The following is an 18,424-nucleotide window of genomic DNA, read 5'->3' as shown; positions in this document are numbered from 1 at the left end:
CACCACACTCGGAAACACCAAAACCCAGACAGTCTATTCTAATTCAGTCACTGTCCTTTCTCTCTCTCACTCTCTGCCTGTGGCACTGTGGCACCTCATGATGTCCCGTTAGCAAGTGGAGGCTTAATTTGTCCAAAAGACCCACTCTTCTGCCAATCTGTTACCACGTCCCGGTGATCCATTTCAGCTCCGCGGTTGGTGTGAACACTGCTTGAAAACGAAACCCTTCATAATAATTGCCCGAGTCAAAGACTCAAAGGGGCGTGGCGGTGAGCATCATGTCCTGGCAACAGCTGTTGAACGGTGTGCAGTTAAGTGGATGGCTGGCGTGGTTCGAAGGAGGTCTTCAATGCACAGTAGCCCGTGTATGAGTGTTTACAGATGCCTGTCTCACATTTGCCTTTGTTTTTCCACCCAACCTGCACAACGGCATTCCTCCCTCAATGGGACTTGAGTTCTACCTTGACTGTGGGCCTAATGTGGCAGAAAAACGGGGCCAGGGATCGCGCTCCACAGTCAGAAAGATTGTCACGGCAACCTGCCGTCAACTGTGAGTGGGGATCACGGTGCGCGCTCGGCTCACTGCCCATCTTCCTCTCGGTTGAACATTGAGCTTTGCCGTGCTCCCCGTTAGCTGCCCCTTCATATTTGGTTTTCAAAATGAATTTCACTTAACCGGCGCGATTCGTCTGCGCGAGCGTGAGCCGTGCTGGAACCGCTGCGGCGGACATTGTGTGACTCACCCCACCTGGTGTCTCTGCAGCATTAGTTCTGAACAATTTAACAAGCAATCCCTTTGAGGCTCTTCGGGATGGAGAAAACAAGCAGCGGGATTTATTTGGCGACTGCTTTGGCTGCACTAAAGAAGATTGAGTGGAGAAAGACTTCTATCAATACAAATGCGTTAAGGCACATGCTCGTAATCTCCGTTTGTCAAAGCAGAAATATTGGGGGTGGAAAATAGTCTACACTCACTCTACACGCATTTTGGAATTTTCTTGAAGTCTGAAGTCGCCATGTTGATGGGCACCTAGGGTATGTTATGCCATTCATATGGGCTTGAACTGCTTTCTCTCTCACACACACACACACACACACACACACACACACACACACACACACACACACACACACACACACACAGACAGACAGATGCACACGGATGTATGTGCACACACACACTTTTAACCCAAAACCTCCCCCTCTTATCACCTGGCTGCAGAGTGGCCAAGGCAGCATAAAAATGGGGCCATGTCTTATATTTCTTTCCAGCGCTATTTAACAATTCATTCTCCTGAGTTTTTTAATAGTGTCCGCGCTCTGCTCGGATATCTTCACTCCTCACCAGCGCCGAGCCCACCTTTCCTCCTCACCATTCCGGCTCTGCCGCCCATCGAGAGGCTTTTGAAATGATATCTATTTATTTGGTTGCCTTCGGCGACGTTTGAGAATCCACGGCCGGCCTCCTTGCTTTGTGAAATATTTCCGTCGTGTTTGTTCTCGGCGTGACACACAGCAATCCTGTCACTTTATTCTTTTGCTTGGCCTTTGGATCTCTGCCACCAGATCCTTGTCACTATTTCGGTTCTGTCACGGCTCAGTCCTGCTGTTCTCGCCTTGATGTGAAAAGTGCAATGAGGACACCGATTTCTATTAACAAATTAATCAGGTCACACTAACATAGTTTGCTGTACTTTCTCGTTCGTGTCGGCTCCCCTCCTGGACCAGCAGCGGTTCCTTTCTTTGTCAATAATTTGAAAATGGTTGCCCTGGCCAGCGTTTGCGCTCTGATCGATGCAGTCTCTATAAAATAAATCAATTGGCCCTTTTAAAATGTTTGGCGTGCTAACTGAATTCCACCTTGCCTCCTACGGAAGAGACTTTCAGTGGGGCCTGTCAGTCACATCAAGCCATCGGCCCGCGCCATGTGGCCATCGTCAGCTCTGCTTTCCTTTTAATCCACATGCTTGATCTTCAGGAGCCGGAACAAAGGTACAACATATGAAGACGCGGTGACAGATCTAATCCGTCTTTCCTGGAGCTCACCTCATCTGTGCATGCGAGAGGGGAGCCGTGCGCAGGTGGGATGATACGCCGCAGGCTTCCGTAAGCAACATGGAACTCAAGCAGAGATTCCTCATTAGCTTTGAAAAAGTGGAAATAGGACGTTAAAGCCTGAGATCAGGATCAAAGTCAAGGATGAACGCTGGCAAGGACGATGGTTCCATCCAAGAACCAACGGCTCGGTTTACCGATGATGACGTGGAATGGGATTATTTTTTTCCACACAGTCAATACATTCAAACTTTGATCCTAAAGGCATGGGGAACAACAAAGGCACTCAGTGAAGTACAGTAAATGCAAATTTCAACTCAGGACAAAGTCTAGTTTGCCGTACAAGGCAGGGCTTGGAACCGTCTGTTCCAGACTGTGCTATTCTAATTGACCCTCAGGTCCTGCAAACAGCGTCTTGAAATCAAATTCTTAATTTCAATTTTCATGTCAAATAAATAAATAAATAAATACATCACGTTCATGAAGCAAACTCTGCAAACTCTCATACAACTTGCACACTTGCTACAGAACAATTCCTCCAGACTGACTTTTCTAAGACGTTGATTTTGCTTTTCAGTTCTTCCACACCCAAACTCATTCAACCACCCCTTTGTGGACTTGAACTTTTGCCTGATTCGAAACCATAAAAACACAACCTCAACTTTTCCAACTAACTTCATTGACTGGATGCATCTGCTCAAATCCAGTGCAGCTCTTAAGCTGGAAACCAAATATTAATTTGGGAAATGTAAGCACCCTCCCGACACACAAGCCAAAAAGGACTGCAGCCAATGAATCATGACCGCAAATCGCAAACGTTAAGCATGGCAGAGTCAGGAACTCATTATCAATCTAAATCGTAGCCATCTAATCCAACAAACAGAGCCAGTTAGCACAAAGAGTGCCACGATCAGACCCAAAGCCCATCTGTGGCAGCATATTTGGTTAAAAAAAAAAAAGAATAAAAGCCAGGTCCACCGACCTTCCATATCAACCCACTCAGGGGTTCGCTTCAGCAGATGACAGCGTGTTTACAAAGCGAATTTAACTAAGCTCTGTGTAGCACGTTTAAAAACGCAAATCTTTCGGATCAGAAATGAGAACAAATACGGAGTATGCATCAGTGTCATGGATGAGGAGCACAATCTGATTTGGCTGTACGCACTGTAAATTGGATGGTATCGCTAAATGCAGATTTTTATAGTTACTGAACGCGCCTGCTGCAGAGCAAATGACATAAAGCGTTGCTTAGGAGAAAATAAATCCTAACTTGGGTCTGAAAGGTCAGTAAATCGAGCAAAAATGTCATATGGAAACACCGGGCAGAAGGACTGTTTGTCCTCAGGTAACATGCAATTTGATTGGTTGGTGGCGTCACATGTCGGCTCGAAGCGGAAAAGCACTACAGCTCAATGTTGTCCATTGAAGGCAGCCTAAATATCAACATGTCCGTTTTAACCTCGTTTGCACTCACCCACAAGAAAGAGAGAAGCAGGGGGAGGAAGAAAAGAATCTCGCAGGACAACTCAAGATTTTCAAGGACATTTGACTTTCTCATTTTTGGTACTTTACGGGTTTATCCACGACACGTGGGAACCCTCAAAATCTGATACAAATGGCTGATTTAAGTAGAAACCCCTTTTGACCAACCCTCCACGGGAAAGATAAAAGAAAGGATATGGCTCCGACAACTTAATAATGTCAAGACAGTATAAACCACACACCAGAGGCCTCATACGCTATGCACCAAAGGCCAGCAGAAGAATTCCTGTGAAAAGATAACATGACCCTACCCTTAGGGGAGGCGAGGACAGCAAAAGAAAGCAAAGAGAATGAGGACTAAAACAGACGGACGGGCACGAGGAAAAGAGACTCGGTCGACATGAGAGGAAATGAAAGTAATGAAGTTGCAACCAGTCTATCATCTCCACAGGCAAACGGGGGCCACCCCTGACGAGTTCATTATATTGCATCACACATAATGTGCACTAACATACACAGTATATCTTTCGCCAGGGAGAGAGCACCTGTCGGCGTAGTGCCTCACCAGATGGTTGTTTTTATTTCTGTCAATATATATTTAATAGGCAGCATGGAGGAGTAGAGGTTGGCGTGTCTGCTTTATAGTTCAGAGCAGGGAGGGGCATTCGGCGGCCCGTGGACCGCACGTGGCCGCCCCCGATCTGAGAAGAGATTTGAGCGTGAAAATGTAATCCAACGCATTTGTCCAATATAAAAGCAGACGTGCACGTATTTTCCTTATTTAAAATGCCGTTTTTGTCACACATCCGGTTAAGAAAGTGCGCGGTCCAATGCGGCCTCCGCAGAAGCTCCTACACATACGCACACATGAAAAATGTGGTGCCCCCCATCATTGAAGTCGCCCACCCCTGGTTAAGAGGTTCATGGTTCGCACTTCCCGTGCTTGCCTGCCTCCTCCCACATCCCAAAACGTGCGTGCACGGTTCGTCGAAGTCTCTAAATTGCCCGGGTGTGTTACGTAATTCTCAGTGCGAGTCCTGGGTGTACATTTTGAGATATGGTACTACCTTAAGTAGCACGACATACACTACACACTGCAAAGTTACATCCATATTTTCTGCATGCAATATCTTATTACCAAAGCCATGCTAGAGAGGTTATTAGAAGTCGAATACTGGTATAGAATAAAAATATACAGGACAAATAATGCTGTGGTCAGAGAGACAGACCTCCCGGCTGTTATAACAGGGTTGCAATTTTTTTTTTAATAAAAGTCATCTCGGCACTGCGTCTCCTCTCAAACATATATCCGTCTCACAATATTGTTCGCGTCCCTACAGAGAAGTTCAGTCTGGAAACCGCTATATTTGATATGTGTCAGAGCAAACAAATATACTTTCAGATCCACAGAATTTATATTTGAAGTACAAAAAATATATATACTGGACATTTGGAAGAGCCACTGAAACTAACTTTACGCTGAAATATAAAATGACATCATGTACACATTTCATAAGATTTGCAACTATATTTCTAGCATTGCGGTGCTTTCATTGTTCCGAGTGCTCTTTCCAAATTCCTTAAAGTTGAAGTGGGATCACTTTCCAAACATCACTTCATCAGTTTGGTCCTCGAGGGGACTGAGGACTCAGACATAAACGGTGCGCCAATGCTGTTGGGTTCCGACTATGACGTGCTTTGGGTGACCGCTGGGGTTTTGCACCTTGTTTTGGCAACTGTTTTTTGACAACCTTTCAACCCCCTCAGGACAAACTAAATGCAGGTTGTCAAACTCTTAAGCAGTGTTGCTCAGCTGACATTTGGGAGCGGTAAGCCCCCAACAGCAATGATATGTTTATCTTGCAGATAGAGGCTCTAAGTTTACACCTGGCCTTTGCAGAAACTAGCCTTGCTCTTTTCTTTGCTGATGAATATGGCTTCTAAAAACATTCCCCGACAGGAGCAATCGCTCACATTGCCAACCCCCCAACACACACACACGGTACTACAATGCAACAAAGTGTATTCTACACTTCACAGCCTAAGGAATAATGTGTGAAATGGCGTAGAAAGCCTTTTGAATGTGAAAAAAAATGGCCCATGTTCTTTTAACATTTCCTGAAATCCATTATGTGTCGTCAGCAAAATCGTCAGATTGACTGTAACAAATGCATCTGCTCTCTTTTGTCATCTTTCTTTTTACGTCAACCCCCAACAACGAGCACATATGCGATCGTGTATTCCCTCTTTTCTGGGGAAGAGGGCAGGAGACGGACCACTGACAGGTGGCGCAGTCAATAACGAAGCGCGCGGCATCAAAAGCAAAGAACACGAAAAGTATGGCTTGCATTGCGGCTGTCACTGTGAGATTCTGAGCGCAGTCAACAACTTTGGCCTCCATGACGCAGTGACAACATTTTACGGCTGAATATTATGATTCATGGCAACCCTGATTGTCATCTGCATGCAGAGTTCAGCGCTTCCTGCATAGGGGGAGACGACACGCCGTCAAAAGAACATCCTTGTGTGACAATAACAACTCAGACAGCATTAGCAGGCCGCTCTAGGGCCACATTTCATATCATGAGCTGATCCCTGTGACCTGCATTGCAAATGACGATTTTCTGGAAGCACAAAAGTAAGATGGAAAAGGTCAGCGGAAGTGTAGCGAAAACTAAATACATCTAAAAACATACAGATCAGGCTATTTCCTTGGTCACAAAGGATAACAATGACGTGGCTCTCAGGGTGGGGGAAAAATCTTATTGTGACTCAAACAATGAGGAATTTGCCACAATCTTTGAAGGTGTTCTGGTAAGTGAAGTTGTTTGGGATCCGTCTAGGAAAGCATCTCTGTCACATTTGAAATTCAAAACGGCAAATTTGGTCCTCGTAAAATGTATACGACAAACATTTCGCCCATTTGCTGCTGATGTGACATCATATTTTGGATTTATGAACCACGAAATGGGGCATAAGAATCTAACCAGAACAGAACGTGGCACATGTATGACCGTGACATTATTACCTAGTTGGACAATGTAAAAAAACCCCGACAGCGATGGAAAACGAGGGGTTTCATATATTAGTCAACGGTTCCAGGCAGTGCACAGGTCCTAACTAGCTGCCTGTTGTATACTCAGGGGCGCGCAGGCTGACATATGAGGGCTGAGGTCTTCCCAGAATGCTAAACTTTCTCTCTGCTGGCTCGCCATATCTCTCCATGCGCCCCATCCCCCCAGACCGTGTGTCCTGAAACCAATCTGACGCCTAATTAATCCTGAAGGTCTTTTGTTCCGCTGAGGTTTCCCTCTTCTCCCCCCCCCCCCCCTCTACTGCAGTCCATCCATCCACGCAATTCTGGATTTCCCCCCTCCACGGCAACACACCAACGCGCGCATTCTGTACACCATATTCCTCACTTTGCCCATTTCGTCATCCCCAGAGAGGCTTAGTCTCGTCTTGCAAAGTGGGACAAAGGTAACTGATGGACTCAGTTTTACACGTTCAGCATCTTTTTTTCCAGGCAAAAGATTTTCTGCTAATTATAATAAACGCAGAGACCGAGAATGAATTGATGTCGGCGACAATGCAAATATCATAAAGCACAGCCGCTGATCAGCGAATGTATCATTTTTGACCAAAAATGTTGAGGCTGTCGGAGATGCTATTTAAAAAATATATTTTTTCACTGGTTACTGAGCATAAAAATAGAAATAATTGGCCTGTGGAAATAGTCCCGAATTCAAGAGGATTATTTGGCAAACTGTGTGAGAAATCATGAGGCGGAACTCCATAGATACACAGCAGTCACGTGAGTCCCCTTTCTTGCATCAATTACAGAGGTCGCAGACAATAATTACCGGCGATTAGGGCTGTTAAGTTCATGCGTTCATGACTAATTAACTTTAACGAACTAATGTAACATAATTTTAATGCCCCTATTTTCTTTAACGCAAATGAACACATGCTTTGCTTTTATGACCTTTTGATTTTGTGATAGCTCATCAGCTGTATGTGCGGGACTGTCAAACAATAGAACACTAGTCATGTGTTCATATCATACACTGTTAAGGGCAACCGTTTTTATTCATTGCTTTAATTGTTTTGATAGTGAGAAGTTGGGGTGAGCGCCAGAAACAGTTGCTCCCCAAATGTGCCATTTTCATAACTGCATCCGTTATTTTAAACTGGCTGCAGCTTTCTCCAGCACTTTCCACTGAAAATATCATTATCCCATAAGGCCATCCCATAAGGTGGATTTATTAAGATATGGATATGGAAAAAGTCTGCACACCCCATTCAAATGCAAGGTTGAGACCAAGATAAGGCATTTTTTTTCTCCACCATTACTGTGGGCTACAAACTGTACAACTGGGGAAAAAATATATATTTACCACTCACATTCAAACTAATTTGAAATTGGAATCATCATACTCCTGCTTTGAAGTTCCTCTCATTTACCCCAAATCAACTTATGGTGTTCTAGTTGGCTTTTCCTGACATTTTTGCTCTTTCCAGCAGTAGCCTGAAGTTCAACCTTGGTTTCATTGCGCCTTAACACACCCCGCCGCAATTTTGAACTTGACATACGAGTGGCCTTTCAATGTTTCACACACACAATTCGCTTGCAATGTTGCCTCATTCACACAAAAATGAAACCAGGAGCAACTGGGAGTTTATTATCTTGCTGTGAGAGAACGTGGGACCCTGAACTAGAAGAACCCCCCCCCCCCCCCCTCCCCTCCCAAACCTATAAGAATGAATGCCAATTTTAGATGACAAGGTACATTATATGAGGTGAAAGCTAAAACGGACGTCTGCAAATAGTTTGTCAGGCTATTTGCACTCCAACCTTGGGTTGTTAATCACAGCTGATCCCAAGAGGACAGTGTGCTGCGGTGGCTGTGAAATAGTGTTGATCTGCCGTCATCACTGCCCACATGCTGCGGTTGTAACACCACCAGCGCTGATTATGAAGTCCTCTCCAATGTGTCGTTCACACCTTCTCTCTCTGCGACTTGCGTTTTTTTTTTTTTTTTTTTGGAAGATGAGCGGCTTGGCCCGATCACTGTCTCAAATTTGTTGTGGCAATATTAATTAATGATCAGCCCGTCACAGCTGTTTATAGTGAGACGGATTAGAAGTGGGGGAGATTACACAAAGAAAGCAATCTGTGACAGGGGTCACCTTCAGATGCCTCAAATCATATTTAATTTGCTGTGCTGGAGGCAGGGAAATGACTCCACTTGACCATTTTGTAGCCTTCTCTATCTGCGAGGACTAAGTGAATCAAATCACTTTGTCACATTTCATTTTAGATGATATCGCCACCGATGCAAGTATTCTGTAGTATTCGGAGCGCTTTGTTTACATCCGCCATACCACTTCCCTGCTTTGAAACTGCCCTCTTTTTATGCTTTCTTGGTTCACTTTCCCCTTCATTAACCTTAATTGTCATTCAGCTCTGCCGCCGAGCACATTACCCTAATCAAATGAACCTTAATCCAAGGTGGCAGAGGGCACCATCCTGACCACTAACCTCCGTGCTGTCCTTCCACGAGCACCTGCACCGACTCTCTCTCTGCAGCTGCACACATGTTTCAGACTCGGGCGACATGGCAACACTGCAGTGCCTTGTGACGGAGATGGAAGAGAGATTAAATGCCCAGTCGTGGCCCGAACAGAAGGCTAATCAGTCCACTTGGCGAAATAGGTGCCGGGATTACGCCAACGCGTTCTCATAGGAAAGACGAAAGGTATTTTAAGAGGCGAGTTCGACCTTGATTGTTTTAGGATATAATCATTCCCTGACCTGCTCTACTGCAGTTCTGCCATTAGTATCAACTCCCAAATTGTTTACCAACGCACTTTCTGGCCAAGGTGTTTTCGCAATCGATTAGCCGAATATCCGTGTTGTTAGGTTTATACCCCTGCGCGTGTACCGATATTGTTGAACTTTTCTCCTTTAGCATTTGAAATGAAGAAGTGGAGAGTCTGGCAGACAGCACGCGCCTGACTTTCAAGAAATTTCCACAAAAGAGTGCTCTCTGGAACGAAACTGGTGCGGTAAATCCTCTTAAAATCGCTTTAGACACCGTGGCAGAAGGGAGAAAGGAAAAAAGTTTCTCCAAGGCAAAACGCGCAGGTTTGCGAGGTTGATGTCATGCTCCGGGGAAGGACACTTGCTGGTTTATTTTTTTGGGGATGGGAAAGGATGTTAATGCTACACAACATGCTCCTGACACAATGGTGTCAATAAAAGCCTTCAAGGAAAGACCTTCGGCGAGGAGACTATGGAGATACCGCTTACAGAACAAGAAATAAAGTGTGGTGTTTTATCCGGCTTATTACTGGTTACAGTTTTATTACAACTGAAGATGAAATTGTGCTCACTGACGGTATAGGTCTGGAGAACTTAAATTCAAAAAGATGTGACGTTCTAAAGAAAATACTTTTTTTTATTTTGGCAATTGAAAAAAATGTAAGTTTCCAAACAACAAAATATAATTAGGAAAGTTTTCTTTGGATGGAACTCTGCAGCTGAAATGATGTTTGGAATAGCATCAACAGGTGCCAGACAATTTTGTAAGTAGCTTCCAATTTCCTCATGTTCCTCCAAAACTAGTTTCCTGGCTCTGATTGCAATTTGGGTATTTAGCTAAATGGCCACGACGCGGGCTCCGTGTTTTGTTTGTCTCTTTTTGCTATGAAGAAAGTGACTGAATTTATTCTTGTCAACACCGTGAGGCCATAAGACAATTTGCAAAATGGTCAATCAGTTTTAACTGTGTCCTGATGCGGATTTTGTTTAATTTGTTTTCTACCTTCTAATGCATGTCAAAAAGGCCAATAAACCAATAACATGAATTTAATGATCCATTGTGATCTGTGATACATTTGCTTGTTTTGCAAATGCAGTGACAGCCCTTGGGGTCTTGGAATTCAAAATTTAAGTTTCCAGAAGTATATGCAGCGGGAGTTGCAAGTACACTTGCATTCATTCAGTCATGACAGCACCTCGTATGTTTGGAGCGTGTGCCAAACAAACGTAGCGACACGGGCAAGAGAGCTAATTCTGAACTCACCTGGGGTAAATGAGGGCATATCTTCCTGCTGGTTTTGAGACTCATCCGGCCTTCAGGGGCTGTCCTGATATTGAAGAGGGCTTCAAGAGCACACTGGGCTGCCTGGCTCTTGGCCATCTTCTTGCTGCGACCGCAGCCCTCAAAAATCCGTCCGTCCACACGTACCGCCATCACAAAGCTACGCAGTCGCCTGCCCTCGGCTCGCTCAGAAAGACAGGCGTAACGCAAGCCGGGACGGAGCTCATTGAGCAGGACCACAGCACTCTTGGGCGCGTTTGGCTCTGGTACAATTCCCCCTAATCGTTGCTGAGCTTGTACCATCAGGTCCAAGGTATGGCAAAGTAAGCGTCCATGTCTGAGTAGCTCACTTGATAATAGCTGACTTTCTGCTTCCGAATTGCAAAAGGAGAGGCCGGCAGAGCACGGGGAAGATTCAAACTCCTTGAAAAGAGTGTCAGGGAAACCGGCTTGGTCCGAAGTGAAGTCAACGGATGGGTTTGAAATGTTTCCCATGGCGAGGTGGGCCTGAGGAGCATTGGGAAACTGAATAAAGGATTTAAGAGCTTGTTCCGCAGCCCTCATCTTAGCTTTCTTCTTTGTGGGACCAGTTCCTTCAAAGGTCAATCCGTTCACCTCAACGGCAATGGAGAAAACAGGAGCGTGGACCGGGCCCGTTTGTGACACCATGCGATACTGAAGACCTGGCCGGAGCTCATTGAGCTGAACCAACGCATTCTTTGGTACCTCGGACCAGGACAGTTTCTTGTAGATCAGACGGAGTTGGCTCAAGTGGCCGTTGTTGTCTTCCTCCAGAGGCCGTTTTCTCTTCAGGCTAGAACTCCCACTTCTTGTGGAGTCAGAGCAGAAGCGCGATTGACACTCAGCAGATGCTAGGGAGCGATCCTCCAAGTTATCGACGTTGCGGTTTTCTTTCACCTCTGCGCTGCTGGTACCTGAAGAGAAAAAAAAAATTACTTAATCAGTGCTGAGAAAAATAGATCCAGGAAGTCTTTCCCGGCAGATTGAACAACTTGACATACAATGAAACTATAATGAACCAATCTCGTACCGCGGGGCTTGGTGCTATATAAGTGTTTTAAAATATAAATCCCTTAAAATGTGGATGCTATCTGCCACATCATTCTGTAATCTGCCTCTAAATTGCTTGGAAATCCTTGTTGTAAGTGAGAAACATTGGTCCCTGTGGCCAATGCAAAGTAGAAATCCGATTTGTAACGGGGGTGGGGGATTCCACCAGCGAGAAAGGATGAGAGAACTATCTGTGGCCTGCTTGATTTCACATTTCTCTCCTTCACGAGAGCAGAGGCTGAATGGCTATGATGTGCTCTTCCGCTCTAGTTACAAAGTGGTGTATTGCATTACTGATGAGAAATCGCCCGATCTCGCCCCCAAAGATTGCAATGCCATGCCTTTTTTGACGAGAATTCCTTTTGCACCTTTGAAGGGATGTAGTAGCGTTGCTGTTCTGTAGACTGATTGATTGACTGATTGAAATACAATATTTCATCACCGCTTTCAGACCAGACGTTTTGGTCCAAACGGTGACTGTACGGTCACTTCGGTAAATAGCAAGGAGGAGAATGAGAGAAAAGCGACATCGTCTTACTTAAACTGTCCTCGTCCTCCGTGCTGCTGTTCCCAGGGCTTGTGTACTTGAAGGGAGGGATCAATGCCGACAGCATACTGACTTTCTCTGGAAGTGAGACAAAGGACATATACAGATACAGTCAACATGAGCAAAGGAGCACTGGCAAGGTTTTGATCGATCAAAAAGGTAAGGTGGCAAGGTAATATCGATTAAAAAGTCCTTGCTAAGTATTGGACCAAACTCGGGGATGCAGCTCATGGGATTGTACACCTGCCTGAGGTCTTTTTTTTTTCTTTTTTTCTATAGCCTGACCATGAACACAGAGCCTTCACTTTTGGTGATAAACTGCCCTTCTTATTAGAGCTAACCTGAAGGCAGCCGCTCTCTCTCCCGTTCCCCCCAGGGGACCTCCTGTAGCCCAGGTATGCGTGTTGTTTGCAGATTGAAGCCCTATTAGAGCAAACACTGAGTTGGGTGCTCTTCATGCGGTACTGAGCCGAATTGACAGACCAGTCAAGCTCCTTACACTCGCTCTGTGTTTGGAACATCAGCTAATCATCAATAAGAGAGATTTCAAGGAGAGGGAAGGATAGGGACGGTTTGCAGGAGGAACGACTTGAAATCGCTTTCAGACAATTTCCCATAGCTCAATGCTGTTTAGGGGCGGCACGGTGGTTGACTGGTTAGCACGTCGACCTCACAGTGCAAAGGTGCGGGGCTCGATTCCAGCCTTCCTGAATGGAGACTGCATGTTGTCCAGGTGCATGCGTGGGTTTTCTCCGGGTACTCCGGTTTCCTCGCACATTCCAAAAACAGACATGGCAGGTTAACGGAACACACGAAATTGTCCCTTGGTGTGACAGAGAGCGCAAATGGTTGCTCGTCTCTGAGTGCCCTGCGATTGGCTGGCAACCAGTTCATGGTGTACCCCGCCTACTGAGCGAAGATGGCTGGGATAGGCTCCAGCACGCCCGTGACCCTTGTGAGGATAAGCGGTTTAGAAAATGGATGGATGGATAAATGCTGTATAATTTGGTGCAACATTACAGTGCAACAAACATGTTTGGTAGGTTGTGAATGTGATTGGTCCTCGTGAGCTCTTGCTCTCATCACAGCTCGACAGCACTCGAGAGGCAAACAGAGTCACTGACACGCACTGACATGCTCTAAACACAGAGGTTGCAAACGTGCTGGTCCTTAAGGGGCCAACATCACAATACAGCCTTTTGAATTTTGACCTAATTATGGCCAAAAGCCAAATCCAAGCAGCAATTTGGACCTAAATGACTCTCCCGACAACCGTTATTTAGACCATTTCCAAATCAGTCTCAAATATGGCTTTCCATTTTCGGAGTTTTCTTCGAATTACATGTAGTCAAGGTGATTTGCTCACATCAGTTTCCTCTGCGTCACACTTTCCATTTAAGTACGCATGCAATGCAAATGTCTTTCTTGAAGGCACAAAATGGCATTGTAATGCAGATGTATGAAACGTCATCGCTGGATAAAGCCATGATCGGCAGTCATTCTTAAACAGGTCACAGGAGGGGGCATGAAGTGAGAAGACGGGAGCGAATCAGCGGGGCAGGGAAGAATGAGGCATGTGGCTGGAGGAGAACAGGTGGAGAAAAATATGGAACGAGCAAACTGGGAAGGCACGGACATGCGGAGACAGGAGAATAAACCAAAACTGAACTGCTTTTTCCCATGAGGGTCGAAGTGTGTTTGAGCGTAACCTGGTAGACGTTGGACGAGAGGCGGGGTATATCTTGGACTGATTGCCAGACGTGACATGAATCCCAAAGTGGGAATCAGTATTGATCTGTACTTATGTAACGTTGAACTAAAATCCTGAAATGCCACCACTGATCGTCATTTCATTGCTTTACGCAGTTCTGGCACAAGCACACGTTGCTCTGATTCATGAGCGGGCTACAGTGTGCACAACAGCAAATGCGGGTTCTTGTAGTGGTTAATAGTGTGAAGGGTGATTGATTTTCCCATTGAGGCGGTGTGCCTTTTCAACCTCATCAATCTGAACAGACAATACAGAACTCACACAATCATATAAGGGCTATTGTTTTGAGCATCGGTAAGCTGAGATGGAAAGAGGGAATTTGACGCAAGAGCTCGTCTCATTGCTGTCAATGTATTGCTGTTCACATCTTTGTCTTTATGTCTTAAATAAATGCTCTTATTCACACTTTTCACTTGCCTGCATTGGATATAAAGTCAGGTGGATCTGTACAAAACAACAGAAGACCAAAAAAAATCTGTTTTAAAATAAAGTAGCATTCCCTTCAAATGTTGGGAAAAAGATCATGCTGTCTGATGTTTTTTTGTCCCAATAACAATAGCACATTAAAATGAGGAAAAAAAACGAAAATTGAAAAATGTTTTCGTTCATGACATAAAAACGAAAGTGCTTTTTAAAAATATGAAAAGGGCGAACTAAAACTCACTATAATTACAGCAAAAATGTCCTTCGCTTTCATCTTTGGCAATTATTATCATACATGACTTTTTGGGGTTCATTTTAATTGTATGTTTTGATATTGCGGTATATCCATACAGAAGAAGTGAAGGTCAAACAGCCGTTTGAGAGTTGCAATTTATTTTACTTACACTTAACCTTTTTCAGTTTAATCTCGCGCTCAATGTCCACCTAAAAAAAAAATCTAGTTGTAATAATATCCTCATGAGTCAAATCCTTCTAGCAACCAAGGTTCTATCCGAGGGTCAATAAGGTGACTGTACATTTTGGGAGAGGCAACTTTCGATTGGGCAGTCTGACTGCAAAGACTTCCTTTGATGCAGAGTTCATCAAAGGTGTCACGCCTGATGTGGACTCCGTTACCTTGGGCGCCCTTCACAGTATCTCTCGTCCATTCCTCCTCATTCATCAGAATAAGCGAAGGAGACAACGCATGCCAATAAAGTCTCAGCTCACTGCGTCCATCCCCTCGGCGCACGGCGGGACACAGACGGACGCGATCACGCTCGTTTGTTTCCACCAAAGTCGGGAGAGGCGAAGGAGAGCCTTGGCACGTGGCCACGAGCCCCCGGATAGTGACAACAATTTGATGTGTGTCTGTTCACCACGTGAATGACTCCTTGCTCTTCCTGTATCCGTTATGAAGAGAGGGTAATGAGCCCGAGCAGATTTCCCCGTGGCTCCGCACAACGAATGGGTCAGATGAGTGAAGGCAGACGCGACTGAAACAGGCTGTGGAGGAGTGGGCGGGGGGGGGGGGGGGATCATTGACTGAATTTGTCTCTTTCTCACTCTTTGCCTCCACTCTCTTCATCTTGTTTGTGTTTGTCTGCAAACCTCAAATTCACAAAATGAGAGGCTGCCTTGCCCCTCCTCCTCCCACCCCACGCCTCAAACATTTAATTTTTGTCACATCCCTAATTTGGGTCTTCTGTACACTACAAAAAGTGGGGTTAAGAGGCGTTTTTGTACCCATTTGTCACTATAGGGATCCAGAAGTCCTCACCTTTCCCTGCAAGACCGCCTTGCCAGAATAAATTCCATTTAAGGATGCAAGGGAGCAAACATGGTTTCTTAAGCTGGGAGTCATGAAAAACACTTTTTATGCCGCAGAAGTCACCGAAAATATAGAAATATTTATTGCCTTGAATCACCTTATTCTAATTCTTCTTTTGTGGCTGGCAGGTTTTGCTTCTCATGTAATCACATTAAAAGCGATGCATGAAAACCTTTGAGGCTTGCGAACCATTAAATGTGTGTGAAATCCCTGTGTTTGCATTGGGGGGGCAAAAACTCCATTTAAGTTTCTAAAATAGCATTTGCCAGAAAACAAAATGGGGAAAAAAAGAAAATGTGGCAAGACAAAGATATGTGTGTGTGTGTGTGTGTGTATATATATATATATATATATATATATATATATAAACAATTTTTTCGACAGCACAGAAGACCTTAGAGTGACGTGGCTGGTTTCAGATAAGAACAAACTTGAAGAAAATTGGATGATAAAAGCTTTTTAATGTCACACGTGCACGCCAGAAAGATGGTGTTCAAAATAGCAATACGATATGAATTTTTCACACCATGTTTCATTGATGTTGTGCATCTAGCCTTGTCAAGTGAAAGTATGCTGCCTCTTGGACAATGTGAACGCAAAAGCTTTTAGCGCTGGAATAGAGGGCTCTCAATACTAGCGTGTTACAATGCCAAAATGCCTTTGGGGGAAAAGATACATCTTAAAAATGAGCAAACTTGCAGTAGAAATATAAAATTGTCCGTAAAGAAAGTTGGCTCAAGAAAGAAACAAATATCCATCCATCCATTTTCCGAACCGCTTGATCCTCACTAGGGTCGCGGGGGGTGCTGGAGCCCATCCCAGCCGTCTTCGGGCAGTAGGCGGGGGACACCCTGAATCAGTTGCCAGCCAATCGCAGGGCACACAGAGACGAACAACCATCCACGCCCACACTCACACCTAGGGACAATTTAGAGCGTCCAATCAACCTGCCATGCATGTTTTTGGAATGTGGGAGGAAACCGGAGCACCCGGAGAAAACCCACGCAGGCCCGGGGAGAACATGCAAACTCCACACAGGGAGGCCGGAGCTGGAATCGAACCCGGTACCTCTGCACTGTGAAGCCGACGTGCTAACCACTGGACTACCGGGCCGCCAGAAACAAATATTAGAGCCAACAGGAACACAAAACAAATCACGATCTGTCCCTGATAAAGTGTCAGCTGTAATGCACACTCCTTTTCCTGCTCAACAAAATGCATTATTGATGTCGGCCGTCATCCATGAGAATGAGTCATTTACAAGCCATCGGACGAATCTGAGGACTCAAACCCGGATCAACAGGAAGCACAGCCAGGAAGATAACTCTTCGCTGTCATGACAAAAAGCAGGTCAGTGATGTGTCTGCCGCTGTTTTGTTGCACATCTCGTTCTGACTCCCGTGGCACCCGCAACATGCACAGCATTGTCATCGACACTAAAGCTCTTTAAAGCGTGTGACTTACTTCCGCTTCTCAAATCTCATATTCATGTTCAGCGCGGCTGACTGTTAATAAGGATTGTCAGTCGAACGCAAACTTCCACCGAGGCTCAAAAGGGGCAATGGAAGTGCTAGTATGGCCCTCGTCTTCCATTGATTGCTTGCTGTGTTTCAGGCTTGTTTACCTTTTTTTTAAAAAAAATATCTCAGTTTGTGAGTTTTGTGATATTGCATACAAATTCATTTAATAAAATCTCCAGGAATTTTCTCCTGTTTTAACAGGAACGGAACTTGCTAGGCGTGTGGTTTGCAGATGTCCTGTCCACATGCAACACTTGGCTGCCCTCAATTCTCTATATGACAGGAGTGTAACTGTGCATAAATGTAATCCAAGGTACGCGTGAACAAGTGCACAAAGAAAAGTGTACTCCGCTTCATCCTGTGATATCAAGCGTCCATCTCACAATATGACAGAACTAATCTGACTAGTTCGCACTTTTGCGTTCCATAGAAACTGCCGCGCTGTTGGTTTAGACAAAAGCACAGATGGGACGTGGCCACTTTTTACGCCGGCTGTTCCATATCGCAGAGCCCGGCCGGCACATCTGGAAGGCAGCGAAAAGCATCTATGAGCTAATTTGTTTGTCACTACAAATTGAAGGTACGATCTGTCATCCTGCCATGCTTTGTTTTGCGGCGCCACGTTTGAAGAACATGGCTAGTCAGAAGTTTATGGCGGCTGGGCCACAGGAGACTTGCTCGCATGAGCCATCTGACGGTTGGGATGAAGAGGCACGAAGGCCGGGACTGTGTTGGGGGGAAAAAAAAAGAGACGGTACATCTGAAGTGCTTGAGCTCAGTGAAATGTACATTAAGAACAGAGGTCAGTAAGGTCAATAAGAACATCAGTGATAAGATCATTGAATGTGTCGTTTCAACATTTCACCCACTGGGTGATGGGAACGACTGAAATCCTTTTCTGTTTTTAATTTTCCATTCCAGCGTGCAGTCCTTGACGGGCGACTTAAAAAGACTCACTCGCCACGACATTCGATACATCCGCGCAACATTCTTCGAGCAATGAATAATGTTTCAAACTCTGACATTAAACTTTCGAAACAGCTGTTGTTTTGTTCTTATTTGATCATGAGGGTATTTAATATGTACAGTATATTACATACATCTTTCTTAAGATACATT

The 18,424-nt window shown here is 45.0% G+C and overlaps 1 protein-coding gene across 2 annotated transcripts in view; it reads right to left on the bottom strand.

Annotated features, from left to right (window-relative positions):
• Nucleotides 1-18,424, bottom strand: part of adarb2 (adenosine deaminase RNA specific B2 (inactive)) — a 92,490-nt gene that overhangs the window by 17,589 nt on the left and 56,477 nt on the right. For both annotated transcript variants that reach the window (XM_086102087.1, XM_086102088.1), the window contains exons 2-3: nt 12,253-12,339; nt 10,626-11,578 (exon numbers count right to left, since the gene is read on the bottom strand). In XM_086102087.1, the coding sequence (XP_085958213.1) occupies nt 10,626-11,578; nt 12,253-12,339 (1,040 nt within the window). The remainder of the gene's footprint in view (nt 1-10,625; nt 11,579-12,252; nt 12,340-18,424) is intronic.

Source organism: Hippocampus guttulatus, chromosome 21 (genome assembly GCF_054856545.1).
Source record: "Hippocampus guttulatus isolate MCC_2025c chromosome 21, RoL_Hgut_1.0, whole genome shotgun sequence".
Classification (NCBI taxonomy): Eukaryota; Metazoa; Chordata; class Actinopteri; order Syngnathiformes; family Syngnathidae; genus Hippocampus; species Hippocampus guttulatus.
The sequence above is the reverse complement of the archived record's forward strand: the minus strand, read 5'-3'. Positions and strand labels throughout refer to the sequence as shown.